The sequence below is a fragment of the Pleuronectes platessa genome, chromosome 22 (assembly GCF_947347685.1).
Source record: "Pleuronectes platessa chromosome 22, fPlePla1.1, whole genome shotgun sequence".
NCBI lineage: Eukaryota > Metazoa > Chordata > Actinopteri > Pleuronectiformes > Pleuronectidae > Pleuronectes > Pleuronectes platessa.
Genome location: NC_070647.1, coordinates 7311989 through 7339213, shown reverse-complemented (window position 1 = coordinate 7339213; position 27225 = coordinate 7311989). Strand labels below are relative to the sequence as shown.

The following is a 27225-nucleotide window of genomic DNA, read 5'->3' as shown; positions in this document are numbered from 1 at the left end:
GAGAACGCCACACGGAGACTCCTGCACTTTTATGGTCTGTACTGATAAAACTTAGCTATATATAGAATTACCTGTAACTGTAACAGAATAAAGACCAGCTGAGCCACCAGTGAAGGTTTTGGAATATAATTAGAAGCTCAATATAGATAGTGTGATTGTATAATAATATAAATGCATTGAATGGTGCAAAAGATTAAAATGTCTTTTATTCTTTGGATGACAGCATGGTTTGTGGTGGATGTGTTTTTTTGGGCTTCATATTGCCACCATCATAATTCTGCCTCTTCTCACAGATTTGTCTTAAGCTACGTTCAGACATGCACTGAATTCTGGGGATCCTCCACAGTTTCTGCACAGTGTTTCTGTATGTGTGAATGGAAATGTCTGAGTGAGAGCCTCCGCAGTTTCTGCTCTGGCCCCCTGGTATAAAGTCCAAGGGGTCGATTCGAGAACACTGGAAATCAACAGACGCAAAATAGATAGAAACCAAATATCTCCAGGTGAAAAAGTAGTGTCACACGTGTAGCAGACACAGACGAAGATGTCAAGAGAGTTTGACATTGAGTGATGAGAGCCGACGCCGGTGTTGATGCTATAAACAAAGTCACGTGATCCGGGCATATAGGTTTCACTCTGCCTCTGCTCACCGTGCCACCCGTCGCCTGAGTCCTGCGGAGGATTTGTTGTTGTTGTGAATGTGTCGGAGCAGAGAAGCTCCCGCTGCGTTGTGCATATGTCAAAGGCAAACTGCAGAGAAAGTCCAAATCTCTGGACATCCTCCACAGGTCATGTCTGAGAACAGCCTTGATAATCTAAAGAGCACTAACATGACAACATAAGTCTGACTGCTTGGTTCCAGAGCATGAAATAATGAAGTGGAGTTTACAAGCATCTCTCTGCCACGACTATGTGCGACGTGGCACGTACCGCACAGCCTACAGTGAAGCAGAGCAACACGCCACAATACAGTAGTTATGACATGTTGTTCCCTGCTGCAATGCTGTAGTCAGCCCTTTGGCTTCTCCACTCCCCGCTGCCAAAACCTCCAGCAAGCTGCTCGGCTCAAAGTGGGGAACGCTGGTCTGGCTGAAAGTCAGATGACCAAAGTATGATAAGCCACAGAGCAGCATTTCTCTCCTCAACCATCCTCACAGCTTCTGCTTTGGTTAATCAGTACTTCATAATTCATTATCAGTGGTTAATTTTGTCAAGTATGTGTGTTAACTTGGGTTGGTCACTGGAAGTAGTTTTGGCAAGCAGCGTTAGCTGAATGGCCAAAATGTGAATGCAAAGTTGAATGAGCGGTGGCGGTTTTAATACTGCTGGGAGCTCTCTCTACCATGTAGCACTGAAGTTAGTGTGGTAAAAATCTGAACTCAATAAAAAGTTATAGCTCTCGAAGGGCCTAATTAACACCTCTACACACATTGCAGTACCCATGAGGACACTGATACACCAAATGTCCACGAGACAAACCTCAAGCCAGTCCAACTGGGTCTCATAGAACCTAGAACAAATTTGACAGATTCTTATGTATTGATCATTAGACTTCATAATTTTATTCATTATACAAAACATTTTTTTTTTGTACCACTTCCACTTTACTGCTTGTCAACCGCTTTTTTAAACTGCCCCTTTGTACACATTGTCAGAACAACTTAACATTAGAGATTAATGACTACTGTACACACGTAGACTGCCAAAACATCCAGTTATAAAATGATTTATGAAAGCTGTGAATGTGTTTATTTTTAAAACTAGGAACCTTTTTTTTTCTGTAACTATCAAGAACTTTGAACCTGCAACAGTATCCTATCCAAAACAGCAAAGCTTTATGAAAAGGAAAATTGACTTAAATCAAAATGCTTATTTAATAACGATGACCCTACACTTAACGAAATTATGTAGTCAATTTCAGTTGAATGCACATCTGGTGCTTGGAAGACCTGAACAAATACGAATAATACAAGTTAAAAAGAGCTTTATAGCTCATTTTGCTCACTAGGAGCCAGACTTTTGAAGTGACAGTGAGATACATGGAGCCTAAGAATCAGAGTTAACAGCCACTTATTTTCATTTCATTCATTCATAGCCTTCCTGAAATGGAAGCAATTGAAGCAGTTAAATAAAACGTCACTTTGATCTTGACTTATAAAGTGGATTCGCTGTAGGTCGACTTTCAACACAGCTGTGTCAGTGGGGACCATACTTGGTAAAGACACACCCTTGATCCCACTTGTACCGTTGAAGATCTTCTGCACTGGTTTGATGTTACGTTTCCAACCACCAGCAGCATGTTGTCGACCACCAGTGGATGTCAGGGAATCATCACTGATGTACCTTAGTGTCATTGGGACTTCCTCCTCTAAGGCTCAACACTGGCTGATCAGATCTGGGTGTTTGTCCCTCACATCTTGAGGCCCACTTCTGGTCTTCCTCCTGATCCAGAGTCATTATCTGCAGCATTGTGCAGTCTGTGATGTTTCCTTTCTGGTCTGGTGTAGGGCTTGTCTGTGGATTTCCAGCCTGTTGAGCCAACCTGATGGTGGATGTTGCTATGAAACCCCTGCAGCCAACTCCCATTTTGGGGGGGGTCTATTGTTTTCAAGCCTCAGAGGCCATTTCCGCATAATGCAGCCTCCTCTTCTCATTCGCTTCATCAACAGCATCCTCCCAGGGTAACTATTTCTCTCTTTATATAGAGACAGGAAGTATGAGGAGAGAGATGGTTATGGCATGTAAAGGCCAGGACATACACGTGGACATTTTGGTTTTGTAGTATGCACCATAACCATTAAGTCACTGGTGTGCCTCAGCCACACTTTAACAGTGTGTGGAAACTTCGTCTCACTGACTGACGGTCAGATTCATTGAGATTACGACTTTAACTGAGAATTTAGCTCAGTTGTCATTTGCTTGATCTATGAAAGCAACCATAGCTGTATGACCAATCAGCAGTGGTCGAAGCAGAAATGATTGACTTCATCTTGTTGTCTGTAAATATTTGAAAGAAATTCTCACAATAGCTGAAACCAATGTCACCAGAGTCAGCACTCATGTTAGAAAGGTTTCAGTTCAACATGTGTTCATATGGGTGTTTTTCTGTCGTATGCTGTTCCCAATGCCTCGTCACATTCCTCGCCGCCCTCTGCCCCACAGAAGCAGGAAAGTAGGCAGCAAGATGACATTAGCAGATCCATGTCAGATTTCATCATTTTTCTTCTCCTTCCACTTCATTTTCTGACCTGAAAGCTATTGAGTGAGCCAGATGGGGCTACACTCTTTTTTTCTCTCCAATACCTGCAGCACACACAACAAGACTATTCTACTCTGGTTACCTCAGGTAATGATTTCCCGCCGAGACCACACAGAGACAATTCAGATACACAAACTCAAAGACAAATGTCCCCCCCCCCCCTCCCTTTCCTTTTACCTCTACAAAGCCAATTTTAATCAGGGAAGGACTGTCTGCCTGAACAGCCTCAACACCTAATACCCGGTTCATCTTGTTACCTAGCAAATAAATCCCACTCACAGACATGCTGAGTTCAGACATGGCTTTACCGGGCCTGAGGGTGGCTTCCTTCAGGATCACTCAGACCGTAATGAAAGTTTACAGCGGCAATGAGGCCCACTCCACTTTCCTGGCTTTTGTGATATAACCATGAATACAAATGGCCCCGCTAATTCACTCAAACTCCTCACAACACTCATTTCCGCACATTTCCCCTTCTGCCAGAGGTCATTTGGTGCTCTATTGCTCATTACATTGGCCTCCCATGGGATTCTACTTCAAATCTTTGACAAAATCGCTGTTACGCAACTAAACATTCGCTGATTTGTGTTGCTGATAAATGTGCTCAAGTAACATCCTCTCCTACTTGGATTTAAGAAGTTTATAGAAATTAACAACTCTTTGTCGGTATAGTTGTTGGCGCATGATCATTGTTGAGTGGAGATGAGACCTGAAATGCGCGATCTCAGCTGGAGGCGTTCCCGAGCTCCGGCAAACCCTGACCGGGCCACCGCCCAGGATCTGAGCCGCTGCCAGGTGCCACCAGGCTTGGAGCCACAGCCGCAACCACAAGGCGTCCGAGATCCAGGCCAGGGGACCACAACATGATGTTAGGCTACAGGGAGTCACTGCACACACAGAGAACAGGGAGTTCTCCAGAGTTTCTTTGGACATGGTAGTTTTATGTGTCTATAGATACTAGGTATACAACACCAAAACCGTTAAACTCTGTTCTACCAAAATCTCAATTCACATTTTTGGAATCAATCCATTTTGATCCTAAACAAAAGCATACTGAAAGGTTTCACAGGGAGCCAAAGCAAATATTAAATATTATATCACTAATATAAAGGTATCAACCCTTTTAAATAATGAGCTCATGAAGTGGGTAAAAGCAAATTAGCATATTTGAATTGTTTCTAGGAGGAATTGTTTCTGTCCTCCTAACAGAAAAGCAAAGATCTCTCCCAGAGGTACATTTCCCTCCAATGACGGACAACCAGTTTGGGACAATGTGCCATTGTGTGCGAGGGCTGCGCAGATCCACAGCATGTACGGTTTGACATTTGTGGCATTCCTGCAGTTTTCTACCCCGATTCTGCTTATCAATGAGACACAGCCTGATGGGAGAAGATAAGGCTCGTCAGGCACGGGGCCGTTATGAGGACAAATGCTCCCCCGCAATTCAAACATCCCTGTGGAGCTTATTAGAAGGTCATAGATTCTGTACGATAAAAGGATCTGGAGACCGAATAGCAGCATATTGTCTTTGGTTTGAAATGTTTCCTGCTTTATGAATTCTGCTAAAAACATCCTGTTTGTTGCATAGTATTGTGTGTAATGGTCTTATACAACTATCAGGCATGCAGTGTGTTCATACAGACACAAATTCTGTGTTCTTCTTTCTGCCATTTAAACAACAATGTTTATTGGAGCTTTTGGGAATATACCTCCTTACAGCATTCTATTTCACTGAATTGATCCTTCATTAACATCTTTGGGGAAAGAGGCTTCATCTTTGACACACATATAGCATTGATATGATGATCTTCCTAGTGAAACAGCAGAGAGACACTATAATGAGCTGTGTATCTTGCCAGCAGATGCACATTCACTCTTCTTTCAGCTCTGTTTTGGTCTTGTTGAGAAGACCTGATGAGTCTGTGTAAAGCTGTTTTCAGACACAAGTTTGCCTTTCACACATGAAGGACACAGCAGGAGATGGTCCGAGTCAGACACTTTTCCATCAGCAGGGAAAGCGTTCAGGTGATTTTGTTTACAGCACATGGACACTGGCGTTTACCGTCATTGCCGAAAGCTCTTGAATCTTGCTTTTTTACAGATTTTTAAGTGCCAGTTTCTATGTCTATGGCATCTTTTTTTCATCCTGAGACATTTGTATTCCTGCAGCTTTGCATCGATTGCTTGTCAGAAACATCGACACGGCCGCTCGCAGGCTGTTAATTTCCCTGCTGTATTCTCACATAGGATCACACAGACATTTTAAAAGGGGGCTGGCAGGAAAATGGAAGCGCAGTGGAAAATATCTGGAGCAACTGACTTGGACATTTGCGTTTTCACATCGACCCCCACTGGAGAACTTCCGGGAAAGTGTACGGACTTACGTGCATGTTTGAAAGCAACTTTAGATTCCTCATTACGAGCAACCACGTCCCCATTCAAGCATTCATGTGGTCCTTTGTTGATCCAAAAACATTGATCGTAGCAGCGGTAATGAGAATAGAGTAGAATAATTCAAAATGAAGTTTCTCCAGGTGAAAAGATCACCAGTCAAGAGACGATACACTTGATAGAATCCGTTCTAAAGAAGTTTGGTTTGAATAGCGTTCTTCTATTCACAGGTTCATCTGACTTTGCGATAACAATGGAATGCGAAGATGGATTTTCTTTTGCTCCTTATCTTTTACAATTTACTATTCAAGAAGGCTCATTACTCCACACGGATCCATTCTCCCCTCTTGTCCTAATCTATAACCCTGTTATCCCCTATCAGTGCCTGTTATCAGCCTTTATTGCTCCACTGATAACCCATTCAAAGGGCGCATTAGCATATCGCCCGTGAACTGATGTCCGTTGGGCCCGAGCGTCTTGGATCATAAAGCATAAATGTCCCTCTCTAGTGTCATCCACAACCCACAAGGCACCCTGCTATTGCAGAAAGAGTCCGAGTGAGGAGAGAGAAAAACAAAGTTAATGGGTGACAAACGTCTGTAATGCTATAGGGCACAGCCTCCATTAACCAAAGCCCGATGAAAGCCATCCTGTTAAGGTGAATATCTTCTCGATCTGGCCATTCTGTGATGAGGTCGGACAAAGGTGTCGGCTATCTGGTTTTATTCATGCATGCCTTGAGCATTGTAATGGGAAAACTGTTTTCCTCTGCTGTTCAACGGCTACGCATGTTGTAGTGAACACATCTTGTGGTGTTTTATGTAAAGATAGAACTGATGCAGAAAATCCAATAAGTATTGTCAATATAGTAATTTTCAGCCTATATGTAAAAGAAGTTTCAGAAGTTGTAATTTTCTTTAAGTCATAATTTGACCCTTTTAAATCTACGGTGGTTATGTATTATTTTAAGGTTGGAATAATCCTAGACAAACCCAAGTCAGCATCACTATAAATCTTATGGTCTTTGAGATGGTGAGCATTCCTATTGCAGCAACTGTGACATCGACATGACTTGGTGGAGTCTTCTCCTAAACGAGAGGTGTTGTCACTGAGACAAAAACAACCACATCGCCATTAACAGTGCAAAGCTGAAAAAACGCAAACACAACAACTTTGGCTCTGGCTCGTTTATTCCAGTCGCACCCTTCGTGCGCACTTCTTCTTCCTTGTCAAAACAGTTGCAGAGGTTTTACTCATAGTTTCCTTCAGAATGTCTCGTCTTTAAAAAAAGTCTCTGTAATCTCCCTCTCGGAGCCGCCCAGTATTCTCTATGCTCCTGCATTAATGAGGGGTCATAGAGATGGACCTGCTCCCAGACTCTTGCTTCCAGTTCATCCACGTTGTGCTAACTGCTCTGCCAAGTAAAAGAAGAGTGGAAGTGCTTCCAATTACCTGCTAGTGAGGTGACCATGCTTAACATGGACCCAAAACTATCCGAGTCAATGAGTAACTAGACTGCACTTCAATGCTAAGGTGGTGATATTGCACTCCAAAGCATGAATGTACCAGCATGAAAACAAGGTTATTTGGCTTTCTGTATACGACACATGTGTTTTTAACCCCTGCTTGAGTGACTTAACCACTTCTGGGGTTTTTTCAAGTTCGGGTTACTTTTTGTACCATTCAGGTAGTTTGGAAACGTTACAGCTACATCGCAATCATGTTGAAGGAGTTAAGAGAGGAGGCCCAACCTCTCCTCTCGGCACTGTGATCAAGATTAAGGTCACTGAGTTCAGTAGATTCGTTTTGACATCCAGTGACTGGTAACTGATCGATGATAGAACCAAATGTCACCAAAATTATGATTTGGTCATTTGTAAGGTCATCTGTTTGTTTGAGTAAATAAAATAAATATATTTTAAAAGACTTTTCAGGTTTTGGATTTGCCTGATTCCAGTCAGCAGGGATGGTTTGCTCCTCTCAGACTCAGGACTATTGGGCTTATAAATCCTACCATCGTTAAACTGCACTCTGTCCGGCAGAATGTTGTTCTCTTTTTACCATTGGTTGTTTTATACTAAAAGCATGTGACATGACTCAGCCGGTGTATTTATCAGGAACTCGAGATCCACAGGAACCGTTTCAGTCTGGTTTGGGTCCTGGAGCCTCAGCGAGCGGCTCCGTCCAGTAAAAATAGCAGATTCTTTGGTCGGCTGCCACTGTGGCTGAGTGCAGCAGCAGCAGGGAGGAACAGCTGTAGTCGCTCTGTCGCCGGGACCAGATCACTCCTCAGCCGTCCCGCCGGTCCTGGCCGAGCCGCTCAACATAAGCAACACTTGAGGAACTAGAGTCTGTTTGAGGGCCTGGCTGTAATTTTAACCCACAGCCCACAGCCCTTCACTTCCTGAATGTGTGTGTGTGATTACCTGCACATAAACACACACATTTTTACTGCCCTCTCAGCTGCTGCTCAGGTGTTGGATTGTTACCATGTGAAAAACACAAGAAGTCATTTTACGTTTTTGGATCAAATGATAATGAAATTGTGTAATGTGTTTCTCACAATAACAAACTCCCATAAATCATTCATCTTTGCAGGTTATAGTGTCTTTCAGTCCCTTGTTTTGGTTTTACAGCCCAGAACTCTGTCGTTCAGTCTCGCTGCTCTTATCAACCAGCAAACGGACAAAAATGAACTCCTAACTGAATAAGAAAAATTATGAATGGATTGGTCAAACCACTAAAAATCTAAGTGTGGCTGAGATGTGAAACAAGCACATTTTCACGTTTACTTGAAAAAGAGGTGAAAGCACGAACTGGTAAAAATACTACAGTCAAAGGGAATTTCCTGTCAGTGCCTTGTTTAAAGGTGGCCTCCAGCTGCCTGATGGGTGACTTGGCCCTGCTCCCAGAACAGTTTGTAAAGGAAGGATTAGGCTGTGTTAATTGGATAGATGGTCAAAAAAGATTAGGTGCACCAAGGAGCATTTCTTCACCCCCTCAGCCCGACACAGTCAGTGAATAATGGAGTCCTTGACTAAAAACAAGGTGCGGGTACACTGTGTTAATGTGCTGACAGAGCAGCCGGCTCAGGTGGAGTTAGTGGGGATGAAGGGTCTGACCTGAGCACAGTCGTGTTAGAGGTGCTAAAAGGAAAGATGGCTCTTTTAAAACTTTGATTATAACAAAAAGAAGGCTTAATAACTTTCTAAATCCTGTTCAGATCATTGTGTGTAACTTGAATTCCTTCTCCCATCGCCTGACCTTAGACCCCATCCGCTTAAACAAAACCGAATTTTCCCACCCAAGACCTGAGCAGTCAGTTTACATTCTTTGCAAACCTTGCAGGTTGGTAACCCAAACAATCCCCCTATCTGATGGTTTTGGTTTCCATGTCTGTCTTGCCGCAGATCCTTCAAGCCAGACTTCGTCCTGATTCGCCAGCACGCCTACAGCATGGTCCCCGGCGAGGACTTCAGGAACCTTGTGATCGGCCTGCACTTCGGCGGCGTCGCGAGCATCAACTCCCTCTTCTCCATCTACAACTTCTGCAGCAAACCTTGGGTGGTAAGCGCTTTTGAACAGCTCTCACTGCTCTACTTTAACCCACACAAAGGTGATACCAATCCCTCCCTCTGCGACTGCCTCTGACAGATTTATTTGGGCTATTAAAGGGAGCTCTAACACCTGTCTGTGGAGCCAGTGGAGCAGGCATCCTCCACCACCACCACCGCCACCACTACACATTATTACTCAGCCTGTAGTGAGAGAAAACGAGGTGGAAGACTGCTGTGAAAAGTGATGGGCTCTGCATGGGCTCGAAAAAGGTCTCATCTCCTACAGTTTAAGTTTAGAGTCTATTCTTCAAGAGACTAAACGCACACATTTCACTTTATATTCATATTGTAGCTCATATATATCGTTGTCGAGCTGCAATTGCACGTTGAACAATACAGACCATTATAAAACCGGCAGACACACTTCCGAACCCAATGTGGTGATGTGACACTTTAACATAACACAATGCCGCTACACTGTCAAGCTAAGCTCACACCTGTTATATTAACCCGCTTGTGGATGCAACCAGTTCAAAACCTTTTTAGGTGACGCCATTAACAGGAAGTAACTCCTGCATTAAGGGAGATTACACCACTTCAACGTTCAGTTAATTATAAAATCAATTCCTCCTGATAATGTGGAAATAGATAATCCTTCAGTCCTCAGTCAGAGTTGGTCTACTGGTACTGGGACAGACTTTATAACCCATGTGAGTGGGTCAGAAAAACAATCACTATGTTTACATGGACACTATTGACCTTACTCTGAATAAGACGTTATGTCGATTATGATGTTTACATGATTTGCTAATAGAATATTCTGTTCATATTCATGTTTACGTGTCTCTGAGCAGAGTCTGATACTCAAGAGTGTGATCTTTACAAAACACTTTGTATTTTGCACTTGGACTTTGAGTGTGAGTGCAGGGATTTAAGTAAAAGTGTTCCTCTCAAACTTAAAGACAAAGCTTTTGAATTAATACAGAAAAAAATACATAGGTCTACATATCTTCATTATGCTGCTAAAGTCAGAACACTCCCCATGTCTTAATTCCATTTTTGCTTATTTTGAGTGACTATTCAGGTCAAGTAAGTAAATCAGAAAATGCTGTTTACTTGGCAGTGTCTTATTCAGAGTATTGTGTTTATCAGGTTAATATATTGGAATATAAGTGTCCATGTTAAAGTGTCTACTGTCTTTTCAGTCAATGCCTCATGCCATCCTGTTCCCATATGTTGACTTCCTGTGGTTGTAAAGTGCAGTGAACACAGGTGTAACCCCTAAAAGCTTCCGTTTAACCTCGGCTGTCCCCGGCTGCCGACGTGACATCTGACTGCCTTTGTTTATTTCTGTTTTCAGTTTTCTCAGATGATTAGGCTCTACCACTCCCTGGGTCCGGAGAAATTCCCCCTGAATGAACAAACCTTCTATCCCAACCACACGCAGATGGTGAGTGCCTCACAGATATTATTCTTCATTTAAACGCCACAGAGAACAAACAAAATCACATGCAGGAAAAAAATCCACCACAGACTTCCCGAGGCCAATTTTCATTAAATCTTTATTATAAAAATATAAAACACAGAAATTAAGTCAAACATTTCTACAACCCATACAAGGAAACGCCCCCCACCCACTCTTCAGGAATCAGTGTTTACAAACAAACTGTACACAGCTTCCATGATTTGAGGGTTGTATTTTTTAAGGATCAGACTTGACCGAGTGTTTCTGTGTTAAGCAGACAGTATATTTACACAAACTTGAACCACAGAAATAGCGACACAGATACACCACAGTGGGAGAAACAGCCTAAACACCATATTAAGTAACTGCATTGTGTAATGATGTAAATCGTTTTCCCCTCAAAGGTCAACTTTCCTGTTTTCTCGAGACGTCTCTAAGACAAAACAACTGTCACATGTTGTACAAGCTGATGAAAATCAAAGAAAACCGGTTTATTTGATTCTTTATCAAAGAGACGCTGATGACTGTTTTACTCAATAAGAAAAAAAAATGAGCTAAAGAATTAAATGTTGAGATTCTTTGAGATATTTTGTCAGAGCTCAATACTTAAGTTGCCAAATCAAAAAAGGTAGATGATGTAACTTAAGATATTTTACATTCATTTATATAACAGGCCAGTATTGGGTTTTATTTAGGATCAGATACAAGTCGATCTTCCTCCTCTAACTGTGTTAGTTTCCTGTGATGGTCTTTTGTACACTCAAAACAATGGATGGAACATTCTTGTCACGTTGGAATGGATATGAATACATGGACCTAGGATTGGTAGTTGACATTATGAGAAATCCACTTATTCGCTCAGATGAGAAGATTGATACCACCCTCATATTTGGCTGTTAGATGTGGAGCTGAAAGACTGCAGCTAGCTAGCTCAGATTGGCATAGACGAGATACCAATCAGCTACTTTGGCTCTTTTCAAGTTGTAAAATAAACAATACATAAGCATCTTTAAAGCTCACTGATTAATACATTACAAAACTGCAAGAAAAACTGCATAGCGTCACGTCACAGTGCTAGCACATAACTCTGTATCATATCTCAACATTTACACATTGGAATTTGTATGAATTAAATGAAGTAGACTATATTGTGATAATAAGCAAGCTTTAAAGATGCCACTGGACAGATATTATCACTGTTGAACAGAAACAGGCCACTGGTTTCCTCTCTTTATACTACTGTAAGCTCAGCTAACCAGCCAACATGAGTGGGGTATCCATCATGATGAACAGGTTGTTATTCCCTTTGAGGCAGATCTGTGTCTGGTAATGGAATGGACTGAAGGTACTGCACAGGAAAAAATTGGGGAAACTCCCCAGATGGGCACAGGTGAAGAACGAATTTAGAGACAATATTGTTACTGTCATCTATATATATAATATATATATATAATATGAATGATGTCCATTTCAAATAGTTAAATACAAAAAGATTGAATATACACTTACAAAATAAATCATCTTCTGAAACCTCTGCTTATACTGTACTTTCATTGGATAGGTGAAGAGGACCACCCGTCAGGGGAACTTAAATCGAGCAAATAAAAACAATAAAAGTACCATGATATATAACTTGCAGATGCTGGTCCTTCATTCTGGACGATTGCCCAGGCCGTGATTGTTGTCACAATGTAGTTTTGGCCTGTCACTATTCATACATATTTTTTGCAGATACACCACATGGTTAACGTGTATTCCATTAAACATAAATAAATGTATTACAGAGGTTTCAGCTGAGCTGATAGTTCATTTCTTTAGCTTATGTTATATACAGCAAAAAATAAAATATCACCATCTCTGCGAGAAATGAGCTCTTCCCTGTGTAGCCACTGTAACAGACAGACATTTTGTAGCATTTTGCTGATATTCATCAGTGTTCATCAGAAAGACTGCTGTTTGTGACGTAGCTGCAAAATGTGTTACGCCACAAACACTCAGGGAAACAGACACTATCATCTGTAAAGACACGTTACAGTAAAAAACCGAACATAATTAATATACTTCACTGTGAAACAATACCATTTTCAAAAATTGTTTTGAAGCCAAAATAAGAGGTATAATTTTCAGGGATCATACTTTTCAAATTGGCCCTAAATTTGTTTTCTCAGTGAGACTCTTGGCTCTGGTCTCTGATTTGTTTTGTATCGCAGGTTCAGTTTAGTAGCAACAATGCAACAGCTTTTCACCTCAATATACATAATCATCATTGCTGGTGGTACATTTTTCACTCTGTATATCCCAATTGAGGTTATTCAACTGTCTTTTTGCCTTTTAACACAACTGAACCCTAAAGAGACAGATCGTATCATGTGGGAAAACCATTAAAGAGTTCGAAAGGGCGATTTGTAAAACAAAAGAGGTATTGTTTTCTATCAGAAGTGCTACGAATCAGGCACTGTAATGGATTTGTTCTTTTCTCTCTTTTTTTGCCCCTTTGAGGGGGGCAGTCACCCAGGCCAGTGAGCTATAAGAGTCCTGAAATACTCGGGAAAGGGACGGAGTCAGGGAGGCGACAGTGGGTTTCAGGCAGGGTGCGATTAGGCTCAGGGGTCGGTGGCATTGATGGTGGTTTTGTCACGGGAGGTCATGCCCCGGTACCAGCTGCAGTAGCCCTCCTTCTGCTGGATGCAGGCGTAGTGCCTGGACTGATAGCCGGAATTGCCGAAGTGGGACAGCATGTCTGTCCATAGGCACTCGTTCTTTGAGGTCACAAAGCAAGGCAGGTAGCGGCAGGGCTTGATCTACAGACAGAGACAAAGGTAAAAATTTAACCTTGAGGAAACAAAAACTGTGTACGAGCAACAACAATAACTTAAATTTATTTACAACTTAACAAAGATTAGTACAAAAGTGAAATAGAAGTTCTCGCATGATAGAAAGATCTGCGTTGTATGCCTCAACTGCAGCTGAACCTAAGATTCGTAATTTTTGGGAGATCATGATGAATTCAGGGCGCTGCCACAGTCTACATAATTAATGGGAAACACTGGGTAAAAACTCCCCTACCAAAAATAAATATTCATATTTCTCAAAATGAGGGACAATCCATTATTTTTTGCAGAATGACATGAGGCTCCCTTAATGAACAACTTTCATATGAAAAATTTCACCACTGTACAAAAGGAAAGTTTTGATCATTAAGGAAAGAGAGTGTTCAGTATGCCTATGATTTGGCTGAAATAGTAAATGGTGAACATGCATTTAATAGATCCTAAATGTTTTGCTTTACAGCTTTTGTTTTCAGTCAATTACTTCAACCGATTGACAGATCGGGTGTAAAAAGGCAGCTATTGAAATAATTACGGGCAAATCAAGTAAGCAAAGGCTCTGCTGTGAAATGTTAAATGATCGTCAGCCGGCTTCCTGAAGCACTGATGTCTTTGTAGTTTCTGAAGGATTAAGCTAGATGCGATTGAGCCTGTACTGGTGCATTGCTCCCCCAGGTGCTCGCACAAAAAGCAGCTTCATGGATGAATGTGCAGCAGGAACCGACAGGAAGATCCACATGACAACTCCGAGAGGTGATGAACGGAGTCAAAGACTCATCGGCGGCAAAGAGCTGCACTTATCTGGGTGTGAATGCAACAGCAATTTCAATTAGAGGGCACTCTTCCCATTCTGGATGTTTTTGTCATAGTCTGCCCTCCACGCTTCAGAACTGTTCAACATAACTTCCTAGTTTGAGTGCTTTTAATTTTCTAAACGGTATGACACGCTTCCTGCTTTCCAGTGCATTAAACCTGAGGTGCAATGCGGAGGACGCGTGCGTTTAATGAGTGCAATGACGTTTATGCCTGTCTGTGCTCACGGACTCTCACGCTGACATCTCAGTTGATTGACGGCCCTCTCTGGATGCCTCTGGTCTGCTGCCATGTACACACTGAACACAGTATGCAGGCAGTGACCCAATCGGGGAACAAAACGGTCTCTCTGCTAATCCACTTATTCTGATAGGGGCCGATGGTGTTAGCAGATGTCCAGGACACTGCTGTACAGTAGGACGTTTAGCAGGCGGGTCAGCAGCTGCACAGCGGCAGGCTACGTGCTTGAGTCATATAAAACTGGGAATGAAGAGATTTCAGAGCTGTCATCAACTGCCAAGGCTATTCCTAAAACCAGTTTTCTCTCCATTTCTTTCTATGCTTGACCTCCATGATGGATAATGGTGGAAATTAGTCTCTATGGACTGGTTATATTGCACCAATGATATGTAACCATGAAGGTCATTTTTAGTGTTGCTCCAAGTCTCCATTTGATGTAGTAGTTTATCTGTAGCATTGTAGAGCATGACTTGGTTTAATCCTTCTCATAGAGTCACAGTAAATATTAAAGCGTTTTCCTGCCTCTTATCAATGGTAAGCGCTAAAGTGGACTTTATATCAGCAGTTTATTCTTTGTTTTTAGTTGCACAGCCTCCTCTTTCCGCCTCATCTTCCCTGTCCTCGCTGGACGTAGGTTTCTGGTTTGCACTCACCCTGCAGCTGCAGCCCAGCTGGTAGCGATGGTTGATCCCCTTCTTCTGAGCCAATGAGAGGCGGTCCCACTGCTCGTTGAAGTTGCACAGGCCAGTGTAGACCTTGCCGTTGTACACTCGACCTGAGGAAGCAAAGAAGGAAAGGGATAAGTTCACATGTTGAGTTAATGTGCCTTTATTAAAATGACGGGATTCTGAATCTCATGCTGGCATCGTGTAAAGAGTCATGAGATCCAACGGCATGAGGAGGATTCAGCCTCTGGGGACCATGAATGTCTTCGCAAAATTTCATAGCGATCTGCGATCCACACTAAACAATGAGATCATACTTCCACTCTTAGACACTTGTCTAATTTCATAATCCTTTGTATGTAACATAGGATAATATAAACACATTGCTCACGCAATCCAATTTGTTTATGTATGGTAAGACAACCTCACAGAGTAAGCCCATATTATACCAACACCCCTATTTCTGAATATCGAAAGGTCAGCTGACATCTATTTTTAGTGCGGGACCTATCGCGGCTTACCGATTCCTGAGACAGGTGCAGCACAACAGCCCGCGAGCACTCAGGAACATCATGATTTGTCGTGGTGTTGTCACCACGCAGGAATTTGACAGCTCGCAAATATGTGCTTCTTCGACCCTTCCGCTTGGCCCGCATCCCCTTAGTGATATTACTGGCGTCACTTGCGGGCTTATTACATGGTGTTGAGTGTGTGACATGCTCCTAAAATACTAATCAGGGCTGCAGCACTCGGAGCTTGATCAAAGCAGACTGAAGGAGCTCATTTCTCCCACCCTGGTGTGTTTAAATTGCTTGTAATGCAGTCCTGATCATATGCAGGACTTATTATAGATGCCCTGAGAGCAGCGAAAGACGACTATGATGTCACTTGCACCCAGGCTGCGTAAACACCGCCGTCGCTGCCCGGCAACGGCAGTTCGTTGCACTCGTATTGCAGGGTGTATGGCTGCAGTAGTTCTAGGTCGGGTCTTAGCAACGGTTACGTACACCAAGCACCGCAGGGTCCAAAGTAAACTGCACCTCCGTTGGAAATAGCAACTCATAAAACGCTTCTGCTGGAAAATGCCAGCCACTTCCTGCTATAGCTGTTAATTACAAGTTGTGTGAGAGAGAAAACTCTCTGCTGCTCCTGGCTTGAGAGGCTGAAGGAAATGAGCGCATTTGCCTCCTTGCACGGTGGCATAGGTTATAAACAGTGGGAAAGTTTGTGTCACAGGACAACTGAAGACGTCCTTGGTGAGAAAGGACGTCTTCAGTTGTCCTTCACCTGGGAAAAACGTATCTGTTTTATTAACCTGGCTTGGTTCCTGAACTGTTAGATATATTCTAGGGTCTTCCTCAGTGTATGGAACTTTCTTTTTCATATATCAGAACTTGGGTCATGTCATAACAGGTGCTTGTATATGTGTAGAGAATAATCGTTGCCTACGTATATACTACAACCACCTGTTATCTCACTGCAGTTCTCTACTGATGACACCTTAGCAAAACTCAATTCATTTTAAAAAGGGACATAGTTGATAGGTCCCGGAAAGGCAGGAAATGAATTTTGAGAATATCTTCCCACAGAGAGGTTGAGAAATGTAAACAAGTAGTTTCGCTTCTTGATCCATTATAGAAAAACCATCGTCTTACCTGTTATCAGGTACTGGTACTTGTTGATGTCAAACTTGACGCCACACGAACTCTCAGAGGCGCTCGTGTAAATGTGCTGCACATGCTGGACTTTGTCAAATCCTTTGTACATCTGTAAGACATGAGAACCAAACATGGAGTTATGTTGTGCCCCTCACCCTGCCACTGCAGCCTTTACTCAAGATCACACATAAATAACGTGGAATGAAAACAGTGCCCCGACTTTATCAGATGACATTCCCCGAGGAAAGCCTCGTGGGGAAAAGAGTATTAGACTCTGCTCATAACTAAATCATAGATAACATGATTATGTGTAATGTGCTGCGACTTTGATGCTGTTTGAGCAAGGTCATCGCTAAACTGTGTGCTTCGGGTCCATTTTGTCAACTCAGGTAGAGATAGAAGTAAGTGTTTGGCCTGAGAACGTTTATTTCAGTGTGATTTATTTGTCTGGGAACAACAGGAAATCCCTGTTTAGATTTGTCGCTCCCAGAAAAACAGACTAAGTTAGTAAGGCCCCAAACTGTGGAGGCTTGGTAAAGCTGAAGGCATTTGTCTCAAAGGATTTGTTGAAATTCTGAAGGAGTTATCTTTATCAGCCCACATAGAAAACCACTGTATGCAGTATAAACCAACAGGCTGGAACACAAACAAATAACCCAAGAGGTACAAAGGTCACATCTAATTCCTGAGGATAATCCTTATAGTGGTGATCGGTGTGCTTCACTACCAAGAGGCCACTCAATGCCTTTATTATTGATTGTACAGATGCAGTGCACGACTCTGTTGCAATGTTTACACTCGAAGTGCAGAGTTTGGTTGAGCTCTAATGCCTGTAAGCCTGCTAATCCTCCGGCCTGGCTCCTGTCTGAGCAATGGGCCGATGTCGGCATCTGTCAGAATATGCAGCGTTATGTAAGAATACAGAGGAAGTGAAGAACGGGATTAGCATCCTGAACTGATTTTCAGCTGTCATACAGAAGCTGAGGGGACGGACAGACGTCATGGTAGCTAAAGAGATTCTGCAACATTAAATGTAAGAGCTTTAAAGTGAGACCAACCTCTTAAATGAAATAAAAATAAAAATTCAGAATCACAGATTTTTCCGTCTTCAACTCTACCTGAAAAGGTCCACTCACTGTTAAAATGAAGCCTATCACATAAGGGGCAATAACGAAAACCAAACCAAAAGTGAAGCTAACATCTAAGGTTGGTACTGTTTAAATTATGGATCCCTAAAAGGTGATGATAACTTGAATCAGTGCGATACATAAAAAACAAACCACACCTCAAGTTTCACTGGGATGTGGAGCACTGAACCTAAAAAAATGGCAACCCAAAATGGCGGTGGGCACTTTTAGCACATAATGTTAAAGAAATGTATTAATCACTTGAACATCTACTCCAAGGTACGCCCCTACATCCCAACCTAACCATGTGCAATCCATCCCCAAAATTAAGAAACTCACTGCCTTATCGCTCAAGTTAGATTAGTTAAAGTTGGATGAGAAGATTGATACCACTCATGTCTTTGTGTCTTTTTTCGCTTTAAAGCCGAGAAATGGTGTCTTGAACGACGGTCGACTCTCTCACCTTCATTTGCTTGACTGTGTAGCGCATCGTTCCAAAAGGTCCGTCTCTCAGGAGCTTCTTGCCCACAACTTTTGCACGAATCACTGTGAAGAGAGGAGAAAGACTGATCAGAGCAAACTCCCGGATACCTTTGACATATAGCTCTGGGCTTTCCTCTGCGGGCCATCATATAATACACTGCCTCTGCCAGTAGGAGGCCTTAGCAAACCCCCTGATAAATACCATTTCAGCACCAGGGTGGCACCACAGTTAATCCGTTTATCCGATTTTCTGCATTGCTTCAATTTGCCAATGAGGACCAATGGGGAAAATAAACACTAAAGGCCCTTTTCAGTTTGATACAGAAATTCAAGGGAAGGCGTAAGAGGCCTCCTCCATGCACCGTGGAAGATCAAGATTTTTGGGACGACTGCTCCTATCCATTCAAAGATGGTACTCGTAGCAGAACAGGATGCCACATCCAGCTAGGTTTTGATTTGTCAGGTTATTATTCAGATCAGAAAGGTAAAACGTGACTTCAGTCGTTTTTTGCTGATTAAAAAAAAAATTTAAACTGAACATAGTCGTTAGAGGGAACAGGGTGCAGTGTGTGTCCTCTGTTTTAACAGGCTTCCCTCTATATTGGGATTAGGGATCTGAAGATCTTATCTGCGTGCAGGACCCTCATGTAACTGCTGGCGAGGTGAAAACGCTCCGTGGTGACTTTGATTTGTTTGCTTTCACTCATGTTGGGAGTAAGGGGGCTTATTGTGGAAGGCCCGGAGGGGGGAGTGTAGAAACGAGTGATAATTTGAGCCAGTGAATAGAGTCTAACCAGACGTGCGGGCCCTGCATAGGCGGTCAATCTTCTGTGAAGTTCACCTGCTGCCCACCGCCAACCAGCCACAGACACAACTAACACTGGCTGTGTTTGTTATCTTCTCCTCGTGGAATTTCCTTCCCACATTCTTTGGGGGCTAACATTCCCAGAAAGAAAGAAAAAACGAGAAGCCTTTCATTCTTTTCAAGTGGAGAAAGAAGAAAAGAGGCATGTGGCATCTTCTGTTTGGTCTATATTTGTCTAGCTGTCCTGCTTCCAGGCAAATGGAAATGGGAATGAAAACTCAAACAGGAAGCAGTTAAAGCATGACCACCCAAAAGAGGTGACCACAAATTTATTTTGGACACGAATACCCTGCAATTCTAAATATAACACACAAATTCATATTTTCCGCCAGAATAAGGAGATTCAAAATGTGTGGCCATTCAGGAGCTTTCCAGGAGAAATACAGTTTTCTTTATGTGGTCCTTTTTCATTAATTCTGTTCATGTTTGACCTGAGCGACCTCTGATAAATGTACCCAAAGGGTATTTGACAGACATTTACCGCTGCAGTTACGGAGGGACCGGGGCACAATTACAAAGATATGTGCATATCCCCAACACCTAGTTTCCTACTCTGCCCTGAACTCTAAACCAGCCCTCAGGAGAAACAAATGTTTGCATTTGAAGGGCCAACGGGTCAGCTGATTCATCTGAAGTACATCCAGATAGGACCCTCTTGTTGGACGCCAGCCACTAATTGGCCAGTGGTGGTGCCATCACCCAAAGGAATGTGTGAAGGGCCTCAGCTGCTCCAGAGACAGAGGATTTGTGTCATTCCCCCATAGTGACCCCATGACCTCCGCTCAGTAGTTATATTTACATACAACCGCATGGCTGCCTGCTCACGTCAAAAAGTCTCCATCACAAAGTGTTTATGTCATCATGTTTGAGACTAGGATCTGATCACCCTGGTTGAACTGGAAACTACGGACATATTGTGTATAAAGTCTTGTTTCTTCAGGTTATATATCAACCAGTACCATAGCTTTTAACCATCTTTTGCCAAGTCACTGTATAAGTTAAGTTAGCAAAAGAAAGCTGTTCAACTTGCAGTGTTTTTACTCTCTGCCTAGTTGAAGGTTTAAGGCACCTTTTAACCTGGCCACCTTGTTAACCGAGAGGTTAAACACGTTGAGTTGTAATATCCGTCAGTATCTCTCCCTCTTACTTTGTTGAATATGAGTAGGAATTACAGGCCAGCGCAATGACGCACAAGGATTCAAGGATCAGACATACATTATCACGAGTGGGAGGATTTTTGTGATAAGAGCGGTAACCAGGGTCTACAAAAATAATTATTCATTTCTCTCAGTATCTCTTGCCTTTAAGCAGGGGATTACACAAGCTGGAATGCTTCATCTTAAGGTGAGCATGTAATTTCGTTATTTCAGCCTACGTACAATGTGGCAAACTGCAGACATGACAAGAATAAGGTGACTCATTTGTGTGTGTGTGTGAGAAAGAGAGAGAGGGAGAGAAAGCAAGCGAGAGGCAGGGTGGGTTACGGTGGTTTTAGTATGCAGAAAGTGGTCCAAGTTTGAGGAGGCGAGTGGGAGGAAGAGGAATTCTCAGGACGACGTGCTACCACGCTCAAAAATAAACACTGAAACTGAATCCCTGCTGTAGAGCTGTGTGTCAGATGGAAAACGCTGGAGCATTAAGTCTGTAGAGTCCACTCACTGGTGGGTGAAATGCAAAGGCAGCTTATGAAGCATGAAGTGAGTTTTTCAGCACCGTCTCTGATGTGTCACAACCTCTTTTAGATTGACAATGGCATTTGAATTCGGTCAGATTTAAAGTGAACAACCAAGGAATATATTGCGTTTAAAAGTACAACAAGTAATGGTAAAGTCAAAAGATTAGATAACTGACCCTGCAATGTCAAGCTACATCCATACCACCACGTGTCAGTTTGAAAACTAAACCGATCTCCCTACACACAAGCATCTTGGCTCCGTATCCGTTTGAACCCCCAACCATACAAACAGGCCTGAAAACAAATAACATGTGACCACTCGCGGACACTGGGCATTGGTGTGCCAGTGTAAACATAAAGGTTCTTATCCAGGCAAAAAGTGAAATGCAGAGTTAAACAGTTCATAGCAAAGACAACAGGATCAGCAACGCTTGTAAATTATTATCCCTGTTGCATTCTACACTGGTAACCGAGGCTGATGCTTGGTGTTTTCTTCTGGAAGGGGGTAATGTGATAGGAGCTTGACGAGGCAGCAAAGATTACGTTGTACCAGCAAAGACCCAATCAGCAAGAGGTTGTTTCAAAGTAGCGTGGTAACCAACAGGGCCAGGCTTATCCATAGCAGAGTTGATGCGTTATCAAATCAAAACGTGAATGGATGTAGCCACAGTTACACAAATATCCACGTCATCATAACCTTCAGTTTCACACCAGACTGAGTGAAGCCGAAACAGCAAAAACCTTGAGTTCAGTCACCATCTCTGATTCGGTGAATGAAAAAACTTACAAGGCCCTTTTTCCCATTCCTGTAGAAAAGAGGCATGGGAACCTTTAACCAACTAGTCATTAAAATCCAAGGGTCATGCTAGCGTACCTCAAAAATACTACTTGTCAAATGTTAAATTGGTGCCTTTAGTCAGCTCTGACCAAAGTATTTAAGATAAATTGCTTCACAACAAACCTTGTCTGCAAATTAGTGAGTATCCATGAATTCTCCAGGGCAGAGTCACAACAAGAGTCACAACAGCTCTTTATCTCTCGGTTTTTCTCACTCTCCCTCTCAGCTGCGTCTGCTTGAATGCCAGTCATGTCAAAAAATGTCCATAGTTGGATTAAAATGCTCTCCATTACTGCTCTTGTAAAAATGTGACTGCAGTTTCTGACAATAACAGGCAACCATTGATTCACGTGAGTTTCTGGTGTTGTATTTATCATGTTGCTTTCACTGTGAAATGGCTCAAGGTCATAAATTACATAATAACACCATTAAAAGCATAACCAATGGCAAGTAAATCCATGTTTTACGGCTCATTAGAAACTGGATTTTCATGCATGGGTGCTGGTCCGTTCCCCTGTGCTGGCCTCCAGTTTAAAACAGTGGACCCAGGGCGGTTGTGTGGTCATCAGAGAAGGGAGGGATGGACTGGAGATCCGATACTCCTGGCTCAGGGGAAGAATTTCTAAACTTGTACGGAATCCCGAACCTTTGACATCTCGTTGTATTTTAACTCACTTTTGGGAAAACTAGGGATATCTGATCCACGCCTGCATAATGCATCGCATAACAGGAGTCCTGGCTTCACTCATGTCTTCATCTGTCACCTGTTGATCTGCAGATGAATGGGGGACAGCGGTTGGCAGAGAGAGTAGTGATTTAACTACTGTGCATAACTCATTGATAGTAATAGAGGGAGGATGTATTGGAACCAGGAGGCCGCTGTCACAAAGCTCCAGCTCGTACATCGCTCTAAACACGCTATGCTGCACTGTTTTACAAAGCTCCTCTATGCATAACAAAATACACACAGCACGACAGAATCTGATTTTACAGCCTGATACTCAATCCCAAACCAAGCATAAACGCGTATCACGCTAATCCTCATCAACTGACCTGGTTCACAGTGCAAGCATGTATAGGTTTGCTCCTATCACCCGAGCGCTTGGGAACAAGCGTTGTTAGGCAGCGATATTAAATCTCAGGGTCAAAGTTTACTGCCGGGCCTCTAATCTTGCCTTCGAACGGCTTTGGAAAAACAAGCGCCGCTCACTTCTCCTTGTGAATGGACCGCTTTTACACAGATGCCAAATAGCAGTCGACTAGGTCTCTGTCAAAGAAAGCAGCCGGGTCGCCCACTGGTGCTCAGGTATGTGACAAACCGAAAGAGATTTGGTCCAACCTGATTGGAATAGACTTTACCATGAGGATAACCCACTTGTAGTTCTCAGAATATAAACAACAAAAAGGACATTTTATCAGGCAATACTCAAATGGTTGTCAACAATCGATTGGCCACAACATTAAACGGGCAACGATCAATTGGGTGAGCCTAATTCATTCCTGGTCTCCTTAACGTGCCACCAACAAAATTAAGCAAAAGTCAAACGTTAGAAACCTACCAATAAATTACAGCTGTCTGTTCTTAGAGCACTTTCATTTTCACAAATATTCCAATTTTTATTTTATGTAATAAAGAAGGACAGATTCAAGTACCCCAGTTTCCTGCCTTTTTACCCAATTATAATTCTTCCAGCAGCTTGCCTGCAAGTGATTATGGGCAAAGAAAACAAGAGCGAAACACTTTGAACTCAACTACAGGTTTAAAATTGGGATGATTCAGAGCCTGTCTGCTTTGACGTTGACAGTGAGAATTACAGGGCTTCTCCCTCACAGCATTAGCTTTTCAACTTTTTGCATTCCATGTCTGTACACGTGTCTTATCTTGGCTTGGTGACACAAGCAGAAGTGAGGTTTAAGTTTAAGGTAAAAGAAAAGGACATTAAATTGAAGATGTGTATGTAGATCTTAAAATTCTGGACTTTTTCAATGTCAGCTTAAAAATATACGGGACTTGTAACAATCCTCACTTTGAATAACATCAAATATGAATGAAATTGTGGCAGGTTAAAGAATGTTACGAGTTGTGACCTTTGTGCCTTGCATCCAGCTGCTGTTGTAGAAGGGTTTCTAAAGTACAAGTGGGACCACAAGCATTCAAAGCGCACTTCACGCTAAGCTGGGACCTTGGAAATGGGATTTATGAGGCTCACAACTGATCACTGCACCCATTGAAGTCAGTCCCAGATTCTACACTGGGAAGTCTTAGCGGGTGCCAACACCATGAGCCATCTGAAGATCTGAAGGACTATGAAAGGCATTGCACAAGTGTGCAGCATTCTCCCTCAGTCCAACCGGGTCACTTGGCTGAAGATGCACTCACATGCCTGGTGATTAGGGTTTACTAAGGGGTTACACAGAGTGGCCCTTTTGGGTCCTTAGAGATACAATATCTGGGTCCTATTTTAGGGACTTCCTCATATAAAGGTATAAGCTCCTCGCCTGGAGCTCTGCAGAGGATTCATTGCCACCATCATTGTGAGTTATTGTACATGAAAGATAAAGGGAATGACTTTCCCTTTATCTAAGATGTCCTAGTTGCATCTTCCAAATTTGGGCAAATTAAGTTTCCTTGTGGGGCACATTTGACAAAGCCTTTGAACAAGGAAAGCCTTGTAGAGTGACTGTGATGCACTGAGTCTAGAAATAGGACACTGCTAATTAAAATATCATTTTGTAGGCATAAGTATTTCTTGTTGTTGCAGAGGGATAATTGTCAAGTGTAAATCAAATTACTGATCGCACGATGGGGCAAAGGTTTTCAAACATAAGGTTATATTTTATGAAACAGTTCAACATTTAAAGGCAAACAATTATTCACTGTGTTGCCAAGAGTTAGATAAGATATATACCATTCTCATGTGTCAATGATACAGTCAGCAGCCTATTAGTTTAGCTTAGCATAGCATTAAGACTGGAAACTTAATGGTGAAACTTAAAAACTTGCTGTTTTTTTCTAAAACCAACAAAGTCCTTGTAAAAGCTTACTAATTCAACATTAAAGTAATAAAATGAAACTTGTTAATTCGTCATTTAGAGGTGCAAACATTTTTTTTCTTTCTGGAGAGACATACTAGCTGTTTTTCTTGGAATTTAAGGTGGTCAAAATGTCCTCATCAATATATGGAATTTGAAAATAAATCGTCCTTATGTGTTGTTTAAAGCATTTATCATTACCGGCCTCTGTTGGTGACCAGTAGTAAATGCAGCATTAAGAGTGTGAATGTGAGTGTGCAGGGGTGTTACTGCAGAACTAGGACTTCCCTTGTTGATCGACACTAGAAGGCAGGGTGAACACATGTGCTTACGCACATGGCCGTAGTGTGTGTGTATTTGTGTTGGTTAGTGTACGTGCTCACTTTAGACTGAGGGATTATGTTTGATGACGTGTCAGGATTTTAGAGCGCCGTATGATGGTTTCATATTTTTTGGTTAAATAATACTCAGGCAAAATATCAGCTACGCACAAAAAACCCTATTAGCTGTTGCCTTTGAAAAAGAGCATGTGTGTGTGTGTGTGTGTGTGTGTGTTCCTCTGCCGTCAACCCACACAAACCTCCCTTCAGCCCCAAACCTGATGAAACCCTCAACCCATGAACAGCCTCTCTGCTTCCAGAGCAGATCAGATAATCCTCAAGTCTTTCCCAGTGTTATCTAAAAACACAGGTCAGGTGGGTACGGCTCTCCAGCCCTAAGCCACATCCTCAAGTTCATATTATTCTGGGGGAGTCAAAGAGAACAACCAAGCAGTAAAACAAGCTATGTAAACCTCCTTCACCCGCTGTTGGCGAAGCAGAGGTCGTGCATATCTGAGCTACAACTGGGCGGCTGTAAATACCAGACTGTGAAAGATAAATAAGCAGCGTTTAAAGCGGCTAAACTGACTGGAGATCTTCTAATCGGTGCTGACTGTGCTTGCTCCTTCCAACAGCTTGAAGACATTTTTTGTTGAACGTCTTTTACCAAAACTAAAAGGTATCACGAGCAAAAGCTCTAAATCTCCCACACTGAGCTCAGTTTGAGGACCGAAAATAACTTCATGATCAGAGGGACCCTGGAAGAGACAACAAGTGACAGCAAGTGACATGCTTCCCTTCTCTGTGAGACCTCACAAGCCTCACAGCTTCAGCTCTCAGACGCCACTGAAACTTGGTGCGTTGAAATGAGGAGAATCAAGGGGAGGAACGAATAGACTGGGGATTCCCAAATCTCTCCATCAATTTAAGAATAAAAAGCAAAGGAATGTTGAGCTGCTGCAACAACCATGACCTTCATAAACATCAGCGGCTTTTTTGTCACAAAATACGTCCAATAACTTGCCCTTGAGTAATTGTGTGGTGGAGAGAGCCATTAATAATATCATAATAGTATTCTGAGAAGCACACAAGCCGCAGTAGCTTTAGCTCTGGTAACATTTGAATAAGATTCATAGATCACCCATTGATCTGAGGTGTTTTTTAAGTGAGGATCAAACGCAGAGATTTGGATGAAAACAAGCTTCACTAGCAGTCAGCTGATCGGACACTCGCCTCTGACTGGCAGCACTTTCACTCTCTCTCTCTGCACATGTGGGCTGAACCGACACCGGGCTCTTGAGCAGCGGGTCGACACCATCCGATCATCACACACACACGCGCACACACTCTCTCACCTATCTCGGAGTTGCAGAACGCGTCCTGCGGGTGCGATGGTGCGCACGAGCAGCCCTCCGTCAGCTGGTGGAGGTGCAGGCTGCTGAAGACGAACAGCAGGCTGATGAGGTGCTGGACCACCGACTGCATCTCTGCGAACTTCCCCGCTCCTCTGTGCGTGCAGCTGGGATACACCGTGTGTGTGTGTGGAGTGGTCTCTGTGTAAAGTGTCCCGCGTCTCGTCTCTGTTCGCTGCTGCGTCTCTTCTCGCTCGATCCCGTTCCCCTTGCTGCCGGACACACGCGCGGCCGTACATATAAGCGCGCCGCGCCGACGTGCACGCCCCCCTCCGCGCTCCTCTGCGGCTCGTGCGGTGGCGGCCAATCAGCGGCCGGCGATGCCCTCGGAATAATCACAGACTCCTTACTGGAAGTTTATCCTGCTCCAGCTTCGTTTCCTGGATTCAACAACAACAAAAAACTGTATATGTCTACAAGGTGCAGAAATATAAACCGTAACGTTTTTTTTCCTGCCCCTGAAAAAAGTGGCAATGACAGAAAGACTGGAAATGGTCTCGGGAAACTATGAAATTGCCCAGAATGCCTGGAAAAGAGACAGTGGAGCATAATGACTTTTTCATTTTTGTCAAAGTGGCTTAGACAATTAATTGATTATC

At 42.9% G+C, this 27225-nt stretch overlaps 2 protein-coding genes across 2 annotated transcripts in view; one reads left to right on the top strand and one right to left on the bottom strand.

Moving 5' to 3' along the window:
* LOC128429170 (synapsin-3) overlaps positions 1-27225 on the top strand; it is an 86898-nt gene that overhangs the window by 23142 nt on the left and 36531 nt on the right. The window contains exons 6-7 of the mRNA XM_053415453.1: positions 9058-9214; positions 10565-10654. Coding sequence (XP_053271428.1) covers positions 9058-9214; positions 10565-10654 — 247 coding nt within the window. The remainder of the gene's footprint in view (positions 1-9057; positions 9215-10564; positions 10655-27225) is intronic.
* LOC128428533 (metalloproteinase inhibitor 3) lies at positions 10749-26853 on the bottom strand. Its single transcript, XM_053414740.1, has 5 exons — positions 26570-26853; positions 18464-18546; positions 16871-16982; positions 15204-15325; positions 10749-13470 (listed from the first exon to the last, which is right to left on the bottom strand). The coding sequence occupies exons 1-5, from the start codon at positions 26697-26699 to the stop codon at positions 13273-13275; spliced, it is 645 nt and encodes a 214-aa protein (XP_053270715.1). The 5' UTR covers positions 26700-26853; the 3' UTR covers positions 10749-13272.